At 46.8% G+C, this 18,600-nt stretch overlaps 1 protein-coding gene across 1 annotated transcript; it reads left to right on the plus strand.

Moving 5' to 3' along the window:
- Nucleotides 1–14,965: 14,965 nt before the first annotated feature.
- Nucleotides 14,966–16,564, plus strand: LOC137481793 (uncharacterized; the record flags this gene model as incomplete). The annotated part of the gene is made up of 2 exons (XM_068203697.1): nt 14,966–16,037; nt 16,104–16,564. Coding segments are annotated over exons 1-2 (1,533 nt in total), but the record flags the coding sequence as incomplete, so codon positions are not given.
- Between the last annotated feature and the right edge of the window lie 2,036 nt (nt 16,565–18,600).

Here is an 18,600-nt window from a genome sequence, read left to right on the forward strand (position 1 = left end):
CCATGTCCCCATCAAAACATCAACTGGGAAACTAACCAAGGAGACCTTGGAGCACTTGCTGCATGAAAACGAGAATTTGCAGTTTGCTCTGGACAGTTATCCGGGCCAAATTTCTATCCATCACCTGGTTCACAAATTGTTTAACACAGAGTTTAATTTGATTCCAAAAGAAATCCAAAGTTCCGTTAAAGGCCTTGACAGTTTTTACTGATGAGTCCAGAGGGTCCCACAAGTCAGTTATGACTTGGAAAAATCCTCAAACTCAGCAGTGGGAAGCCGACATTAAAATTGTAGAGGGCTCTCCTCAAGTTGCTGAGTTGCATGCAGTTGTTAGGGCCTTTGAGAAATTCCCAAAACGAATTAATATTGTTACTGATTCAACTTACATAGCAGGAGTGGTGTCCAAAGCAGAACATGCCGTTTTGAAGGAAGTCTCCAATCCAGTCATGTTTGGCTTGCTCTCGAGGCTCATATATCTAGTTTCCCACCGAGAGCAATCCTTTTTTGTGATGCATGTGAGATCACACACTGACCTCCCTGAATTCATCAGGGAAGGGAACAACAGAGCAGGTGCCCTAGCTGCCCCTTTGCAGCTGGCTACCAGCCTACCATCTTCCAACAGGACAAGCTTAGCCATCAGCAATTCCATCAAAACGTTCCTGGTCTGATCCGCCAATTCCACGTGAGGCGTGATCAGGCCAAGATGATTGTGGCCACATGCCCGAACTGTCAGGAGTCCTCCTTACTATCATTGGGTTCAGAAGTAAACCCAAAAGGACTCTGCAGTTGTGAGGTGTGGCAAACTGATGTGACCCATGTGCCTGAATTTGGGAGGCTGAAATACATACACATATCAGTGGACACCTTCTTGGGAGCAGTTTTTGCCTTGGCCCATGCAGGGGAAAAGGCCTCAGATGCACAGAAGCATCTTGGGCAGGCCTTTGCGACCTTGGGGGTCCCCAAAACCACTAAAACAGATAATGGCCTAGCCTATACATCCAAGGCATTCAGTGAGTTTTTGCAGGAATGGGAGTTCAACATTGGTCTGGGACATTGCACTCCCTCGCTGGCCACGCAGTGATAGAGAGGAGCCATCAAACACTCAAAAAAGTCCTCACCCACCAGAGAGGAGATGTCCAGGTCTTGTCACTGCAGCACAGGTTGTGTAAAGCTTTGTTTACTATCAACTTTCTTAACTGTTCTTTTGACAACATGAACCCACCAGTCCTGAGGCATTTTTACCATCACCAACAACTGCCAGTCGAGGAAAGACCTCCTGTTATGGTGAGAGATCCAGACTCTAAAGAGATCCAGGGTCCCTTTAAATTAGTGACATGGGGCCATGGATACATGTGTTTGTCCACGCCCTCAGGAGTAAAGTGGATCCCCAAGAAATGGGTGAAACCATACACTCTCACAAGAGAGGAAACTGAGTCAGAAATTGTCCCTTTAAATCCCCAAAATAACCCCACCAATGATGCAGTTGCATCAAACCGAAAGCGCCAGAAGGGAGGAGGAAGAACCTGACCCTTTTTCCCAGCATATGGTGTTTGGTTGCCTTTATTTCATGGTTATGTTGTCATTTTTCCTAGACATTCACCTGACCAGCTATGAAGATTCAAGAATTGGGGCCAGTCAGGCTGGATGCTTTCTGTTGTAAAAGACAGATGCTTTATAGTTGTTATATTTTTATTTTCCTTAGTCTTTGGAATCTTAAAACGAGTTTTTTCCACTGCCACTGCCCACCCATCCTCTTCAAAGACTGTGATAGCTGCTACCACCACAGAACAAGAGTGGTGGGAAGAAAGTGCCCCTGAAAGCACAGAAGTTTAAAGAACTAAGTTCCAGGATAGAGTTGGTACCTCCCCTCAGCTGTTTTCTCAACTTTATAAAACAAAAAACAGGCAGATGTGGTAGTCTGTTATTTTACAGTTTGTTCTTCTGTAGTATGTTTTGATATTCCTTGTTGTAAGTTTGTAATGGTTCAGTCCTGAGTTGTTTACCACAGTTTTCCCCACCAAAATGTATGTCAATCTACATGTCAATCCACCTGTATACCTCCCTTGTTCCCTTGTCTTACCCCAGTCTGTCAAAGATAACACACTCCTTGGGTTCTGAAGTGTTCCCTGTCTTTCATCCCTTCCACAGAGGAGAATTGGATTGTAAGGTTTGCTCCCTCCCCATGTTGGCTTCTATAGGGGAGCCCTTACCCTGCACCCCTCCCCTAATGCCCTCCTATTGGTCAAAGGTTGTGTCCTCCCTGTGTTCCCCCTATCCATTAAATGTAGTCCCTTCAGGTTCAGATTTGTCACTTGCTCTGCCCCCACTTCGAGATTAAATCTTTGGAGACTCAGACAAGTGTCCTTCCCTTATTCCTTTGCCTTGGTTTCCTTGTGCTCTGTGCCTCTGCTGTGCTACCCACGCCGCAGCAATCACTGCCAACCACAACAGTCTTGGCAGAGACTTGGGAGCGGCCACTGTCATGTCTGCCCTCCGGCCACAAGTGGGACAGCTAGCCGGCGAACCTCCATTCCACGGCCGCTGTGAGCCAGACGCAGTCAGGCAGACCAAAGTGGACATTGGGTGGACATGGCAACAGAGGACCAAGCATTCCTTACAGCCCCAAACGCCACCTCTAAGCAGATACCCAAAGCCTGGGAAAATGACCTCCTTTTCCTATGGAAAATGGCCTCTCTTTGCAGCCACTTGCACTGGCCCATGGTGGCATCTTGACCTCAAAATTTGCAAACTTTGCAGGATTTCTCCCAAACTACAGAGGGAAGCAACTAGAAATCTATATGATATTAGAGCCCCAAATGCCACCTCTGAGCTGATACCCAGAGCCTGGGGAAATTACTTCTTTTTGCCATGGAAAATGGCCTCTCTTTGCGGCCACTCACACTGGCCCACAGTGTCGTCCTGACCTCAACATTTCCAAACTTTGCAGGATTTCTCCAAAACTACAGATGCCAGCAACTAGAAACCTAGCAGCCCAAGTACGTGAACTGATAAGAGAAACACCTGATGCAAGAAGCTCATCTAGAGCCAACACTGCTCCAGTCTCTCACACACAGAATTCCAGACAATATAAAAATGATGATATGACTGATCTTGAAGAAACCTCAGGAACCTATTTACAGGAAGAGAGCAAGGTGTGCCACGACCAGAAATAGATGAGCCCTGCCTCTAGTGACGTAGAGGACAGGGACAATCAGATCTATTGGACTGTGTAGATCCAATGGCCTGGCACATCTGACCCACAAAAATATACAGCTTTAGTTGACACTGGTGCCCAATGTGCCCTGATACCATCAAGGTGCGTAAAAGCTGAATCCATTTCTATTTTTGGAGTAACAAGAGGATCCCAACAGCTGTCTGTATTGGAGACCGAAGTGAGTTTAACTGGGAACGAGTGGTAGAAACACCCCATCGTGATTGGCCCAGTGGCCCCATGCATCCTCAGCATAGACTATCTCAGAAAAGGATATTTCAAAGACCAAAAAGGACATGGTTGGGCTTCCAGGATAGCTGCTTTAGAGACAGCAGAAGACATCAGAAAACTGAATACCTTACCTGGTCTCTCAGACGACCCCTCTGCTCTGGGACTGCTGAGAGCTGAAGAACAAGTACCAATTGCCACAGCAACAGTACACTGTCGGCAATATCGTACCAGCAGAGACTCTGGGATCCCCATCCATGAGATGATTCATAAACTGGAGAGCCAAAGAGTGGTCAGCAAAGCTTATTCACCTTTCAACAGCAGTAGAGAATAGAGCCTGATGGTAGAGTACCGTGGCCTGACTGAGGTTACACCACCACTGAGCGCTGCCGTACCAGACATGTGGGAGCTTCAGTATGAGCTGGAGTACAAAGCAACAAAGTAATACGTGACCATTGATATTGCCAACGCCTTCTTCTCCATTCCTTTGGCAGCAGAATGCAGGCCTCAGTTTGCCTTCACCTGGAGGGGAATGCAGTACACCTAGAAGCAACTGCCCCAGGGGTAGAAACACAGTCCCACCATCTACCATAGACTGATCCAGACTGCACTGGAAAAGAGTGAGGCTCCCAAACATCTACAGTATATTGATAACATCATTATATGGGGGAGGTCTTCAAAAAAGGAGAGAAGATTATCCCAATTTCTGCTGAAAGCTAGTTTTACCACTAAGTGAAGTAAGGTTAAGGGACCAGCTCAAGAAATTCAGTTTCTAGGAGTCAAGTGGCAAGATGGACGTCGTCAGAGCCCGACAGAGGCAATCAACAAAATCACCACTATGTCTCCACCTACCAACAAGAAAGAAACACAAGCTTTCCTAGGTGCCATAGGCTTTTAAAGAATACACATTCCTGAGTACAGCCAGATTGTGAGACCTCTCTACCTAGTCAGCTGCAAGAAGATTGATTTCCACTGGGACCCTGAACAGTAACAAGCCTTCACACAGATCAAGCAGGAAATCACTCATGCAGTAGCCCTTAGCCCAGTCAGAATGGGACCAGAGGTGAAGAATGTGCTCTACTCTGCAGCCAGGAACCATGGTCCGTCCTGGAGCCTTTAGCAGAAAGTGCCTAGTGAGACCCAAGGTTGACCACTAGAATTCTAGAGCCAGAGTTACAAAGGCTCTGAAATAAATGACACTCCCCCAGAGAAGAAAATCTTAGCCACTTATGAGAGACTTCAAGCTGCCTCAGAAGTAATTGGCACCGAAACGCAGCTGCTTCTAGCACCCCGGCTACCAGAGCTGAGGTAGATGTTTAAAAGAAAAGTTCATTCCCCACATCATGCCACCAACACCACATAGAGCAAATGGATTGCCCTCATCACGCAGCGTGCCCGTATTGGAAAACTGAATTGCCCTGGGATTCTAGAAATTGTAACAAACTGGCCTGAAGGATAGACTTTTAGATTATCTTCTGAAGAAGAAGAGGAGCAAGTGGCATGTACCGAAGAAGCCCCACCATTTAATAAACTACCAGATACTAAAAGACTATATGCCCTTTTCACTGAAGGTTCCCTCCAAATTATAAACACTAACCAGAAATAGAAAACTGCAGTGGAGCCCCACATGACAAATTACACAAACTACCAAGGGACAAAGTAGATCGAGTCAAGTTGCAAAGCTTAAAGCCATCCAGCTAGCTTTAGATATTACCGAATGAGAGAAGTAGCCGAGGCTCTATCTCTACACCGACTCATAGATGGTAGCTAATAGTCTGTGGGGATGGCTAGATTGCCGGAAAAAGACCAAGTGGCAGCATAGAGGGAAACATATCTGGGCCACTGAAATTTAGCAGGACATTGCCACCCGAGTAGAGAGGCTGACTGTGAAGATTCAACACGTAGAAGAGCACATACCCGAGAGTCAAGCTAATAAAGAACATCACAACAATGAGACAGTGGACCAAGCTGCCAAAGTGAAAGTATCACAGGTAAATCTAGACTAGCAGCACAAGGAGAATCATTCCTAACTCATTGGGCCCATGATGCCTCTGCTCATCAGGAAAGAGATGCACCATACCAATGGGCCCGTGACCGAAGGGTGGACCTTACTATGGACAACATCTCATAGGTCATCCACAACTGCGAGATCTGCGCTGCAATCAAACAGGCCAAGTGGATGAAGCCTCTGTGGTATGGTGAGCAATGATTGAAGTACAGGTATGAGGAAGCCTAGCAAATTGACTACATCATGGTTCCCCAAACCCACCAAAGTAAGCTCTATGTTCTAACGATAGTAGAAGCAACCACAAAATGGTTGGAAACCTACCCTGTGCCTCATGCTACTGCCCAAAACACCATCTTAGGCCTAGGAAAGCAAGTCCTGTAGAGACATAGCACCCGAGAGAATTGAGTTGGACAACAGAATCCATTTCAAGAACAGCTTTATGAACACCTAAGCCAGAAAACATAGTATTGAATAGATATATCATATCCCCTATCATACACTAGTTGCCAGAAAAGTTGAAAGATACCAGGGACTGCTTAAGACTACCCTGAAGGAACTTAGCAGGGGAACCTTCAGAAATTAGGAATTGAACTTAACAAAAGCCACCTAGATAGTCAACACCCAAGGATCCATCAATTGAGCTGTTCCTAACCAATCTGAACCCCTGCACACAATAGAAACAAAGTTCCTGAGATGCGCATAAAAAGTATTTTAGGAAAGACTGTTGAGATTAATCCCACTGCAGGCATGGGCAAACCCATCCGTGAGATTGTTTTTGCTCCAAGACCTAATTACACTTAGTAGGTAATGCAGAAAGATGGAGAAACCCATTGTATACCACAAGGAGACCTAATTTTAACTAAGAACTGTGTGTAAAATTTCATTCTGTACTATATTTATATCTCTGTAAGAAGGTATTAGTTTGGGTATGATGTAGATGGTAATAGAATAAGGGGTAGATTATGTCCTGGGTTAAAATATAAAGATGTATTCTATCCCCATCTTCAAGAGCTGTTGAAACCAAGAGGGGCATTGTTTTTCCTTATCTCCTGTTAATGCACCCATCAATGCCCTGCCGCAAGCTCCCTCCGGGAGCCATTTCTTTTTAATGGGCAATCAAGGATCCACTGCATGACTCATAGAATGATAGCAGCCCATTGTGAGATGCTTCACGCAGGGGAGAGGAGCTAAGCATCCCCACCTGCATATAATCTAGGGTTTGGGACAGAACAAGCAGCCCTTACCCACTGGTTTCCAGAAGACAAGAGCAAAAGTTGCATAGCACATCCAGCACTGACTATGTCCAACAATGGCTCCTACACAGAAGGGGCCAGGACAGAAATGTCTTGCTGGTCTATACCTCCCCACTGCACCTTATCAGCTGCCCTACCAACATTGCCACCATATCTTTTACTTCCCAAGAAAAGGCACTCCAAGTCATTTGGCTTTGCCTTGCCTCCAGTACTATGCCTGGTTTTCCCAGCCTACCCTTGCTTTGCTTGCTTGCCTGCCTATGTCTGCCTTGCCTAGCCCTACTAATAACTTCCTGGATTTGCTTTGCCTTGCCTACCGCTCTTTGCCTTGCCTTCCATGTAGGTAAGGCAATGCAAAGCAAGTATAGGCAATTGTAGGCAAGTCAAGGGAGAGGCTGGCATGGCTGGAGCTGTGAGGGGAAAGCAAATGGAGCGGCAAGTGATAGAAGGCCCAGAAGTTAGAGGCAAGGCTGGGCATAGGAAGTAATGGTAACAGGAAGGGCTAGGCAAGGCAAAGGCCTGGAGGAAAACTGTAGGCAGGTCAAATGTAAGGCATGGGCATGCAAGGGAATGCAAAGCAATGCAGGATCAGCAGGGCAAGGCAAAGAAACTGTTGGGTTGCCAAAGCAAGGCAAGTGGCAGGTACATTCAAAGATTGCTGGTACACAAAGATCACTACCTCTAAGTAGATACCAGGAGCCTGAGGAAATGATTACCATGGACCATGGACCATGGCCTCTCTTTGCAGCCATGTGCAATGGCCCACAGGGGCATCGTGATCTCCAAATTTGCCAACTTTGCAGGATTTCTCCTGCACTACAGATGTCAGCAACTAGGAACCTATGTGATCTTAGAGTCCTAAACCCCACCTCTAAGTAGATACCCAGAGCCTGGGGAAATGATTTATTTTTCCTATGGAAAATGACCCCTAATTGTGGCCACTCTCACCAGCTCATAGTGGCATCTGATATTCAAAACTGGCGGACTTTGCAGGATTTCTCCAAAACTAAAGTTGTCAGAACAGAAATCCAAGCATTCCCTTACAGTTCCAAACACCAAGCATTCCCTTACAGTTCCAAACACCACCTCTAAGTAGATCCCCAGAGCTGGGGGAATTGATTTCATTTTCCCATGGAAAATGGCCTCTCTTTGCGGCCACTCACACTGGCCCACACTGGTATCCTGACCTCCAAATTTGCCAACTTTGTAGGACTTCTCCTGCACTACAGATGTCAGCATGTAGGTAACCGATGTGATATTAGAGCCCCAATCCCACCTCTAAGTAGAGACCCAGAGTCTGGGGAAATGATTTCCTTTTTCCCATGGAAATAGCCTCTCTTTGCGGCCTCTCTCACTGGCCCACAGTGGCTTCCTGACCTCAAAATTTGCAAACTTTGCAGCATTTCTCCTGCACTACAGACGTCAGCAACTAGGAATTAGTGTGGTTTTAGAGTCACAACACCGCCTCTAAGTAGATACCCAGAGCCTGGGGAAAAGATTTCTTTTTCCCAGGTACAATGGCCTCTCTTTGCGGCCACTCATAGTGGCCCACAGAGGCGTTCTGTCCTCAAAATTGGCAAATGTTGCAGGATTTCTACGAAACTACAGAGGTCAGCAACTAGGAACCCATGTGATCTTTGAGTCCCAAGCCTCACCTCTAAGTAGATTCTCAGAGTCTGGGGAAATGATTTCATTTTCCCATGAAAAATGACCCCTCTTCGCGGCCACTCTCACCGGCTCATAGTAGCATCCGATATTCAAAATTGCCAAACTTTGCAGGATTTCTCCAAAACTAAAGTTGTCAGAACAGAGCACCAAGCATTCCCTTGCAGTTCCAAACACCACCTCTAAGTAGATCCCCAGAGCCGGGGGAATTAATTTCATTTTCCCATGGACAATGGCCTCTCTTTGCGGCCACTTGCACCAGCCCACAGTGGTATTACGATCTCGAAATTTGCAAACTTTGCAGGATTTCTCCTGCACTACAGATGTCAGCAACTAGGAATGAGCGTGGTATTAGAGCCCCAAAACCCACCTCTAGGTCATTATCCAGAGCTAGGGGAAATGACTTCTTTTTCCCATGGAAGATGACCCCTCTTTGCGGCCACTCTCACCGGCTCATAGTGGCAGCTGGTATGCAAAATTTGTGATCATTGCTGGATTTCTCCAAAACTCAAGCTGACAGAACAGGGCACCAGGCATTCCCTTACAGCCCCAAACACCACCTCTAAGGAGGGACCCAGAGCCAGGCAAAATGATTTCTTTTTCCCATGGAAAATGACTCCTCTTTGCATCTGTTTGCAATGGCCCACACGGCTTCCTGACCACCAAATTACCAAACTTTGAAGGATTTTTTCAAAAAACTACAGATGTCAGCAACTAGGAACCCATGTGGCCCTAAAGCTCCAAATACCTCTTTTAAATAGATACCCAGAGCCTGGGGAAATGACCTCCTTTTCCCATGGAAAACGACCCCCCTTTGCGGCCACTCATACTGGTAAACAGTGGCATCTTGTCCTCAAAATTGGCAAACTTTGCAGGATTTCTCCAAAACTACAGATGTCAGCAACTAGGAACCCATGTGATCTTTGAGTCCCAAGCCTCACCTCTAAGTAGATTCTCAGAGTCTGGGGAAATGATTTCATTTTCCCATGGAAAATGACCCCTCTTCGTGGCCACTCTCACCAGCTCATAGTGGCATCCTGTCCAGAAAGTTTACAAATTTTGCAGGATTTCTCCAAAACTAAAGCTGATAGAACAGAGCACCAAGCATTCCCTTGCAGTTCCAAACACCACCTGTAAGTAGATACGAGGAGCCTGGGGAAATGATTTATTTTTCCCATGGAAAATGACCTCTCTTTGCAGCCACTGCCACTGGCCCACTGTGGCGTCATGACCTGAAAATTTGCAAACTTTGTAGGATTTCTCATAATCTAAATCTTACAGAACAGAGGACCCAGCATTCCATTAGAGCCCCAGATACCACCTCTAAGTAGAACCCCAGAGCTTTGGAGAAAAGACTTCTTTTCCATGGAAAATGGCCTCTCTTTGCGTCCACTCTCACCTGCTCATACTGGTAGCCGGTAATCAAAATTTTCGAACTTTGCAGGATTTCTCCAAAACTAAAGTTGTCAGAACAGAGCACCAAGCATTCCCTTGCAGTTCCAAACACCACCTCTAAGTAGATCCCCAGATCCTGGGGAAATGATTTAATTTTCCCATGGACAATGGCCTCTCTTTGCGGCCACTCGCACTGGCCCGCAGCGGTATTACGATCTCGAAATTTGCAAACTTTGCAGGATTTCTCCTGCACTACAGATGTCAGCAACGAGGAAAGAGCGTGGTATTAGAGCCCCAAAGCCCACCTCTAGGTCATTATCCAGAGCTAGGGGAAATGACTTCTTTTTCCCATGGAAGATGACCCCTCTTTGCGGCCACTCTCACCGGCTCATAGTGGCAGCTGGTATGCAAAATTTGTGATCATTGCTGGATTTCTCCAAAACTCAAGCTGACAGAACAGGGCACCAGGCATTCCCTTGCAGCCCCAAACACCACCTCTAAGTAGATACCCAGAGTCGGTGGAAATTACTTCTTTTACCCATGGAAAATGACTCCTCCTTGCAGCGGCTGTCCCCTGCTCATAGTGGCAGCCGGAATTCCAAATTTGCGAACATTGCAGGATTTGTCCAAAATTAAAGCTGAAAGAACAGGGCACCAAGCATTCCCTTACAGCCCCAATCACCACCTCTAAGTAGATCCCCAGAGCCTGGGGAAATGATTTCTTTTTCCCATGGAAAATAACCTCTCTTTGCAGCCACTCGTATTGGCCCACAGTGGCATCCTGACCTGAAAGTTTGCAAACTTTGCAGGATTCCTCCATAACAACCGTTGTCAGCAACTACGAACCTGTGTGGCCTTAAAGGCCTAAATACCACCTCTTAATAGATTCCTAGAGCCTGGGGAAATGATTTCTTTTTCCCATGGAAAATGGCCTCTGTTTGTGGCCACTCATACTGGCCCGCAGCGGTATTACGATCTCCAAATTTGCAAACTTTGCAGGATTTCTCCTGCACTACAGATGTAAGCAAGTAGAGGCCCAAACCCCAATTCTAAGTGGTATTCCAGAGCCCGGGGAAATGATTTCTTTTTTCATTGGAAATAGCCTCTCTTTTTCCGCCTCTCGCCCAGGCCCATAGTGGCGTCCTGAACTGAAAGTTTGCAAACTTTTTAGGATTTCTCGAAAACTAAATCTTAAAGAACAGAGGACCAAGCATTCCCTTACAGCCCCAAACACCACCTCTAAGTATATACAAGGAGCCTGGGGAAATGATTTCTTTTTCCCACGGAAAATGGCCTCTCTTTGCGTCCACTCTCACCTGCTCATACTGGTAGCTGGTAATCAAAATTTTCGAACTTTGCAGGATTTCTCCAAAGCTAAAGTTGTCAGAACAGAAATCCAAGCCTTCCCTTACAGTTCCAAACACCACCTCTAAGTAGATCCCCAGAGCCTGAGGAAATTATTTCTTTTTCCCATGGACAATGGCCTCTCTTTTCGGCCACTCGCCCTGGACCACAGTCGCATCCTGACTTCTACATTTACAAACTTTGGAAATTTTGGATATTTAGGATAGCTAGTTGAATTTCAGATGTCTAAAGTCAGGTGCGACAAAGCCCACTCTCAAGGCCTAGAAACCCCTCCCAAGAAGCTGCAAAACACACCATGTTGCACTTCTGTCAAATTTGCCAAAGCAATGACTATAGCATTAAATGTGTTGAAACTACTTGCACAGAGATCTTTTACAAGATATTCACAATATATTCTTCATATAGGAAGATTTGAAGGCACATCGTTTATCTCCAGGGAATAAAAGCCCCAAAAGAGTAGTTTTCTCAATTTTGCAATCTTACTGTCACAATTCTGTAAGACCACATGACTTCATTCAAAAGCATCACATTCAGAGAAAGATTGGTAATGACAGATAAGAAAGAAAAAAGGAAATTGCTTACTTAGAGTCGGCGAAGGAACACAGAGAAAGAGCGAAAACAGTAAGAAAATAAAAAGGAGCAGTGACAAGGAGAGATATCCTGCAAGTTTCCTGCGAAGCTTCTGCATTATTTAATCAGAGACAAACTCACAGGACGCTGCACAATAGGGGCAGGACAGGGATAAGTGTACTATGAGCGCACAGTTTGTTCATTGCGAAATGCAGCGGAAAACATTTTTGCTAAGATAGAGATGACTAGAGAAGCAGAAGCGCGGCTCCGGAGCTATCCGGAGGAAAGTGCCGGTTGCCGGCGTCTTTCGGCAGAAGAGGCACTCCGGAGCGCTCCACTGCCGCTCTACTGAGCTGTGCGCGAACTAGCCGCTTCTTCGCCTCCGAGAGGCAGAGATCGCGGTTGCTTGGAAGAGGCGAAGAACAAAGCCGCAAAGAAGCGGGCTTGTGTGCGAAGCCTTCCGACTGCCGGAGGACGGTGGCTGCCGCTCTCCTGCCTGTTGAATTCACTCTCAGCAAGCGAATGGAAAGCGTTCCAGGACAACTTGCCTGGGTTTTGACTTGGTCCTGATGCGTCCCACCTTGACAAGTCTTGCTCGTCGCCAGAGGCTCCGAGATGCACAGAAGACGGTGGCAGCTGCTGAAAAGAAGGGCAGCGGTGAGTTTGTCGACAAGCAAGAACATAGGCAGCTGAGTGTGCTTGGGAAGGAGCAGCTGCCTGGTTTTGGCAATTGCCTTCACAGCGCCCAGAAGCCCGGTGCTGTGCTGCTTTGTTTTTCGCAGTCAGTCAATTGCACACTAGTGAAGCTGAGCCAGGCTCTTCAGCTTTGCTGCTTTTGAGCATCTGTGCTCCACCTATGCTGTGTGACATCTCTCGAGGTTGTTTGCCTCGGCCAGGCTGGAAAGTGCCTGCTAGTACCTAGAGCTGGGCAGGAGAGGGCAGAGAGCACTTCCATCTGACAGCAGGTTGCAGATTGCCTCGGAAAGAGCCGTGTCCTTGGAATGTGCAGCAAATCCTCTTTCTTTGCAAACCGCGGTTAGTGTGCAGTGCAGGTACGCTCTCCCCTTGCCAAATGGAGTGGGAAAGCTTTTCGCTAAGATAGAGATGACTAGAGAAGCAGAAGCGCGGCTCCGGAGCTATCCGGAGGAAAGTGCCGCTTCCCGGCGTCTTTCGGCTTGAAGCGGCGCTCCGGAGCGCTGCGCTGCCGCTCTACTGAGCTGTGCGCGAGCTAGCCGCTTCTTCACCTCCGAGAGGCAGAGATCGCGGTTGCTTGGAAGAGGCGAAGAACGAAGCCGCAAAGAAGCGGGCTTGTGTGCCAAGCCTTCAGACTGCTGGAGGACGGTGGCTGCCGCTCTCCTGCCTGTTGAATTCACTCTCGGCAAGCGAATGGAAAGCGTTCCAGGACAACTTGCCTGGGTTTTGACTTGGTCCTGATGCGTCCCACCTTGGCAAGTCTTGCTCGTTGCCAGAGGCTCCGAGATGCACAGAAGACGGTGGCAGCTGCTGAAAAGAAGGGCAGCGGTGAGTTTGTCGACAAGCAAGAACATAGGCAGCTGCCTGTGCTTGGGAAGGAGCAGCTGCCTGGTTTTGGCAATTGCCTTCACAGCGCCCAGAAGCCCGGTGCTGTGCTGCTTTGTTTTTCGCAGTCAGTCAATTGCACACTAGTGAAGCTGAGCCAGGCTCTTCAGCTTTGCTGCTTTTGAGCATCTGTGCTCCACTTAGGCTCTGTGACATCTCTCGAGGTTGTTTGCCTCGGCCAGGCTGGAAAGTGCCCGCTAGTACCTAGAGCTGGGCAGGAGAGGGCAGAGAGCACTTCCATCTGACAGCAGGTTGCAGATTGCCTCGGAAAGAGCCGTGTCCTTGGAATGTGCAGCAAATCCTCTTTCTTTGCAAACCGCGGTTAGTGTGCAGTGCAGGTACGCTCTCCCCTTGCCAAATGGAGTGGGAAAGCTTTTCGCTAAGATAGAGATGACTAGAGAAGCAGAAGCGCGGCTCTGGAGCTATCCGGAGGAAAGTGCCGCTTCCCGGCGTCTTTCGGCTTGAAGCGGCGCTCCGGAGCGCTCCGCTGCCGCTTGTAATAGCCCGTCTGAAGCCCCTTGTTCTCCATTCTGCCTTCCGATTGCCACAAGAAAGAATCCCTTCCCCTGCTGCAGTTCCGACTGAGAACAGGACACAGTGCAGGTGGAACCACTGAACCATCATGCTAGCTGTTCCGAACAAGGCCTGACAAGAACTTGGCAAGGAGTTGGCAAGGACTTGGCAAAGACCTGACATGGACCCAGCTCGGGACAGCCTGATGCGCGGCCTGCTTCTAATCTCCGTTCTTAAGCCGAATGAACTTTTGGGGTGACTCCCGTGGTCCTTCATTGAAGACCCCTCATCTGCCTCGTTACCACTGGGACAAATAAAGAACGAGAACCCTCCTCCCAAGGACTGAGACCGAGACCCCTACTATAGGGAGGAGGGGAATTTGGTGGTCTGACCACTAATGACATGACCTGTTTCCCTTCAGTAATTTCAATGGACTTATTCTTCATTGTATTCGTCTTGCTTTGGTGGTTTCTGTGGACTCACCTGTTCCCCCGTGGCAATTACAATGGGCTTTCATTGTTACACTTGTTCCCCCCTCTTTCCTCTGTGGACTATAACTGGAACCCCGAGTCGACCAGAGCTTCGGAGACTCCCCCGACACGACAGACGGATCCCCATCGTCCGGACCACTGAGGATCTCGCCTGTGTTGGTAGCTATTCCCATACCCCTCTCATCTCTCTCCCTCTCTATTCTTTTATCTCCTTTCTGATCCCCACTATCGCATATACTGTTTTGACCCCTAATAAAGGTGCATTTGTTGTGATTAACTGATAGTCCCTTGTTGTTTGCCTTTTTGTACTTTTGGGATCGGTGAAAAGAACCATCACGACACCCCGCAATAAGCGGATCGTGACATTAAATTGGCGTCACGGACAGGATTTCTGTCTAGACAGGAGGGTTGCAGATGAAAAAGCACCCATACTGTCTTTGGAAATTCACATAAGATCCCTTAGTGCAAAAGGTGGGACACTGTTATTTTGTTGTTGTTGTTTTATTATTGTTATTGTGTGTATCTGTTCTGGGAAGGAAGGGACAACTTGAAGAAACTAAGCAGAGCCTCCCAGGCAGATTATTGTCCTTTCACCCACCCAGGGAAGTGAAGGGCGACACAGCGAGGGCTGTGTGATTTGTGGAACTTAAGTTGTACCTCCCTGTTTTGGTTTTGGTCCCTTCACAAAATGAGTGATAACCTTAATGATAAAGCTAAAGTTGGGCTTTATGCTCTACTAGCTAAACACAATGCCAAACCTTCTCCAGGAGGAGAGGAATGGGAACAAAATAATTGGTTTAATTTGGATAATGTGGTTGATAGAGTGTGTTCTTTACAACATGATACAAAATTCAAACTGGGCAAGAATACAACCATCTTATGCTCAGTTTTGGGAGCTTGTCTTACGGCAGCCGTAGAAACTCGCTCACAACGAAGAAGTGAGCAAGAAATAATAATAGACTCCCTTCAAAACTTAGTAGAAATTTTACAAAAACAGTTACATGAAGCAAGAAATGCGACTTATGCTTTGCAAGCTGCCTTAACAGAAGAACATGTTAAATCACACAAATCACACAATGCTGATTCCCCTACAGAAACAGAGGAGAAGGAAACTCCTCACATTAGACAGATTTACCCCCAAAAGGAACTTGACGCAGCAAATAATTGTGGGGAACATTGCTGCCATCACTTGAGACCCCTAATTAAAACAGAGTATAACTATCTCAGTGATGATGATCTCGAACCTCACATCACAACCAGACACATACCATACACTGCCACTGAGTTAGCTAAGCTTAAAAGGGAATACGGACGCCTCCCACACGAATCAGAAACAGAATATGTTTTCCGGGTGTCCCTCACTGGTGGTGATCAAATTAAATTAACTGAACAAGAAGCCAGTGGGTACTGGGGACACGGTGTCTTCCTAACAACGGGAGACAAACGTGACACATGGTCCCTGACACAGCGTGCGGCTTTTTGGGCTGGGGGAACGAGCCCCTTAGAAAGGGGAGATCCCATAGCTATAATTAGTACCCCTGACCAACTCTTAGAAAGTGTGCATAAAGCCGCTTGCCTGCAAATGATTCATGAGAAGAAGTTAATTCCTGGTTTTGAATCCCCAATGCAATTACCTGTGAAGCCCGAAATAATGACCCCTTTAATTCGTGGGCTTCCAGAAACACTTAAACCTACTGCCATTACCTTACAAAAAACTATCATGACACTAAGCCCTGTGGAAAGACTGGACAGATTCCTGGGTAATCCCACTGATTGCACTGGATCCACTGATCCCAACTTCACCCCATCCCCTTCATCCTTACAAGCCGCAGCTTCAAAATGCAGCTCGCCTGCCAGTAGTCGTAAAGTCTGGACATGGGGTGAAGTTGCAGAAGATTTGATTAATTACTGTAGAAAATATGGACCAGTAAAAACCCTGGAAGAAAAACCAGAGAAAACAAAAGGAGTTCGGTCCATTGGGATTCCTTATGATAAAAATTCAGGAAAGGGGAAACAAAGCCCTAACCGCCAGCATTGGTGGTCGTTGGGAGTCCAAAAGGGAGTCCCCAGAGATATAATGGATGGTTTGCCCCTTGATAAATTACAGAAATTAATAACTAATTGGCGCCATCGAAAATCAAATCCACCGATCCAACCCACGGCACCCAAACCTCCCCGAAACATGGACAAGGAACCAACTCTTCCTTCGCCTCTCCTTCCCCTCCCTCCTCAGAACACGGGCAAGGGACCAACCCTCCCTCAGTATCTCCTCCGAAACACAGAAACAGTAACCTTTTCTCAACTCCTCCCTCAAACCCCAGTCAGCGGGCCATTTCTCTCTCAAACCCCTCCTCAGAATTCGGGAAATGAGCTGACACAGTTTCAGGGAAACTAACTTCTCCGTCCTTTACAGGTGAGCGAAAGGACGGAGCATGGGTATACTTGAGAATGCTCACTAAAAATAAATTAGGAGATATTTTAATTACAGCTGTTACGGGTCCCAAACGTGCTCTTGTAACATTTTTGATTGACACTGGGGCACAAATTTCTGCATTAACAGGAAAAGATGCTCAGAGGAGTGGAGTTGTTCCAACTAAAAGACAATACTGTGTTCTAAATGCCCTAGGAAAATCAGAATCTATGAATGTAGCCTTGGTCAAACTCACACTTCCTGGAGATGAGAATCAATTAGTTGTCAAAATGGTAATTGGGAACATTCCAAACAATTTACTAGGGATGGATGTTCTTGCTGGGAGACAATGGGAGGACTCAGAAGGATCTTTGTGGTGTTTTGGCGCTACACCTTTAAATATTAGGTTGCTCCAAACCGCACCTTCTCTACCGTATAGTAAAATAACAAATGTAAAACAATATCCTCTACCTTCTGGAGCCAGAGAAGGTATCAAACCAGTTATACAGGATTTGCGAGACCAGGGAGTAATAATTAACACACATTCTGCTTTCAACTCGCCTGTCTGGCCAGTGCGTAAATCCAATGGGAAATGGAGGCTAACAGTTGATTTCCGCAGACTTAATGCCAACACAGACCCTCTCACAGCAGCGGTCCCGAATTTAGCCGAGTTGATAATATCTATTCAAGAAAAAGCTCATCCTATTATGGCAACTATAGATGTCAAAGACATGTTTTTTATGATACCTATACAGCCAGAAGATAGGGACCGTTTCGCTTTTACGTGGGAAGGACAGCAATACACTTTCACTAGGCTTCCCCAAGGATACAAGCATTCCCCCACTCTAGCCCACCATGCACTAGCTAAAGAAATAGAAAAGATATCCAAACCTGATGATGTAGCTGTTTACCAATACATTGATGACATTTTGGTGGGAGGGGATGAAATTGAAGCAGTAGGAGAGACTCAACAGAGAATAATCTCTCATTTAGAGAGTCTCGATTTACAGATTCCCCCGGAAAAAATTCAAAAGCCCTCCCAAGAAGTAAAGTTCTTGGGAATTTGGTGGAAAGGGGGCATGACATGTATTCCACCAGACACCTTGACTTCTTTAGATCAGATTAAAATGCCTCACTCTAGGAAGGACCTTCAACAGGCTCTAGGATCATTAGTGTTCTGGAGAAAACACATTCCAGATTTCTCAATAATTGCTAGGCCCCTTTATGACTTGCTGAGGAAAGGGGTAAAATGGGATTGGACTCCTTCTCAGGAAGAAGCATTGCAATTGCTAATTTTTGAGGCAACAGCTCATCAAGCATTGGGTCCCATCCATCCTACAGATCCCTTTCAGGTAGAATGGGGATTCGCTGCCTCAGGGCTGTCAGTACATATATGGCAGAGGGGACCTGAGGGTCCAACAAGGCCTGTGGGCTTCTATTCTCGTGGTTTCAGAGATGCTGAGAAAAGATACACTACCTGGGAAAAGGGGCTGTTTGTGGTTAGTTTGGCTCTCATTGAAGTGGAAAAAATAGCACGTCAACAACCCATTGTGCTAAGGGGCCCCTTCAAGGTTATTAAGACAGTCACTAGTGGAACCCCCCCTCCTGACGGGGTGGCTCAGAGGGCCTCAGTTAGGAAATGGTATGCTCAAATCGAACATTACTGTAATATTTTTACAATTACAGAAGGAGCTGTAAAAAGTTTAGCAATCCAAGAAACTGAGGAGTTGGATAGGGGACAAGATAAACCAGTCTCTGTAATCAAAGTGGCCCCTCCTTTCTCTCCTGAACAATCAGCAAATTCTTGGTTTACTGATGCTTCTGCTAAAAGGGTGTCAGGGTCCGCAAATGCATGCAGGGTCCCTGATAGGTTCTTTTTGGAGATCTCAAAGCACAAAAGACACAGCAGGGGA

This window comes from Anomalospiza imberbis, chromosome 13 (assembly GCF_031753505.1).
Source record: "Anomalospiza imberbis isolate Cuckoo-Finch-1a 21T00152 chromosome 13, ASM3175350v1, whole genome shotgun sequence".
Lineage (NCBI taxonomy): Eukaryota > Metazoa > Chordata > Aves > Passeriformes > Viduidae > Anomalospiza > Anomalospiza imberbis.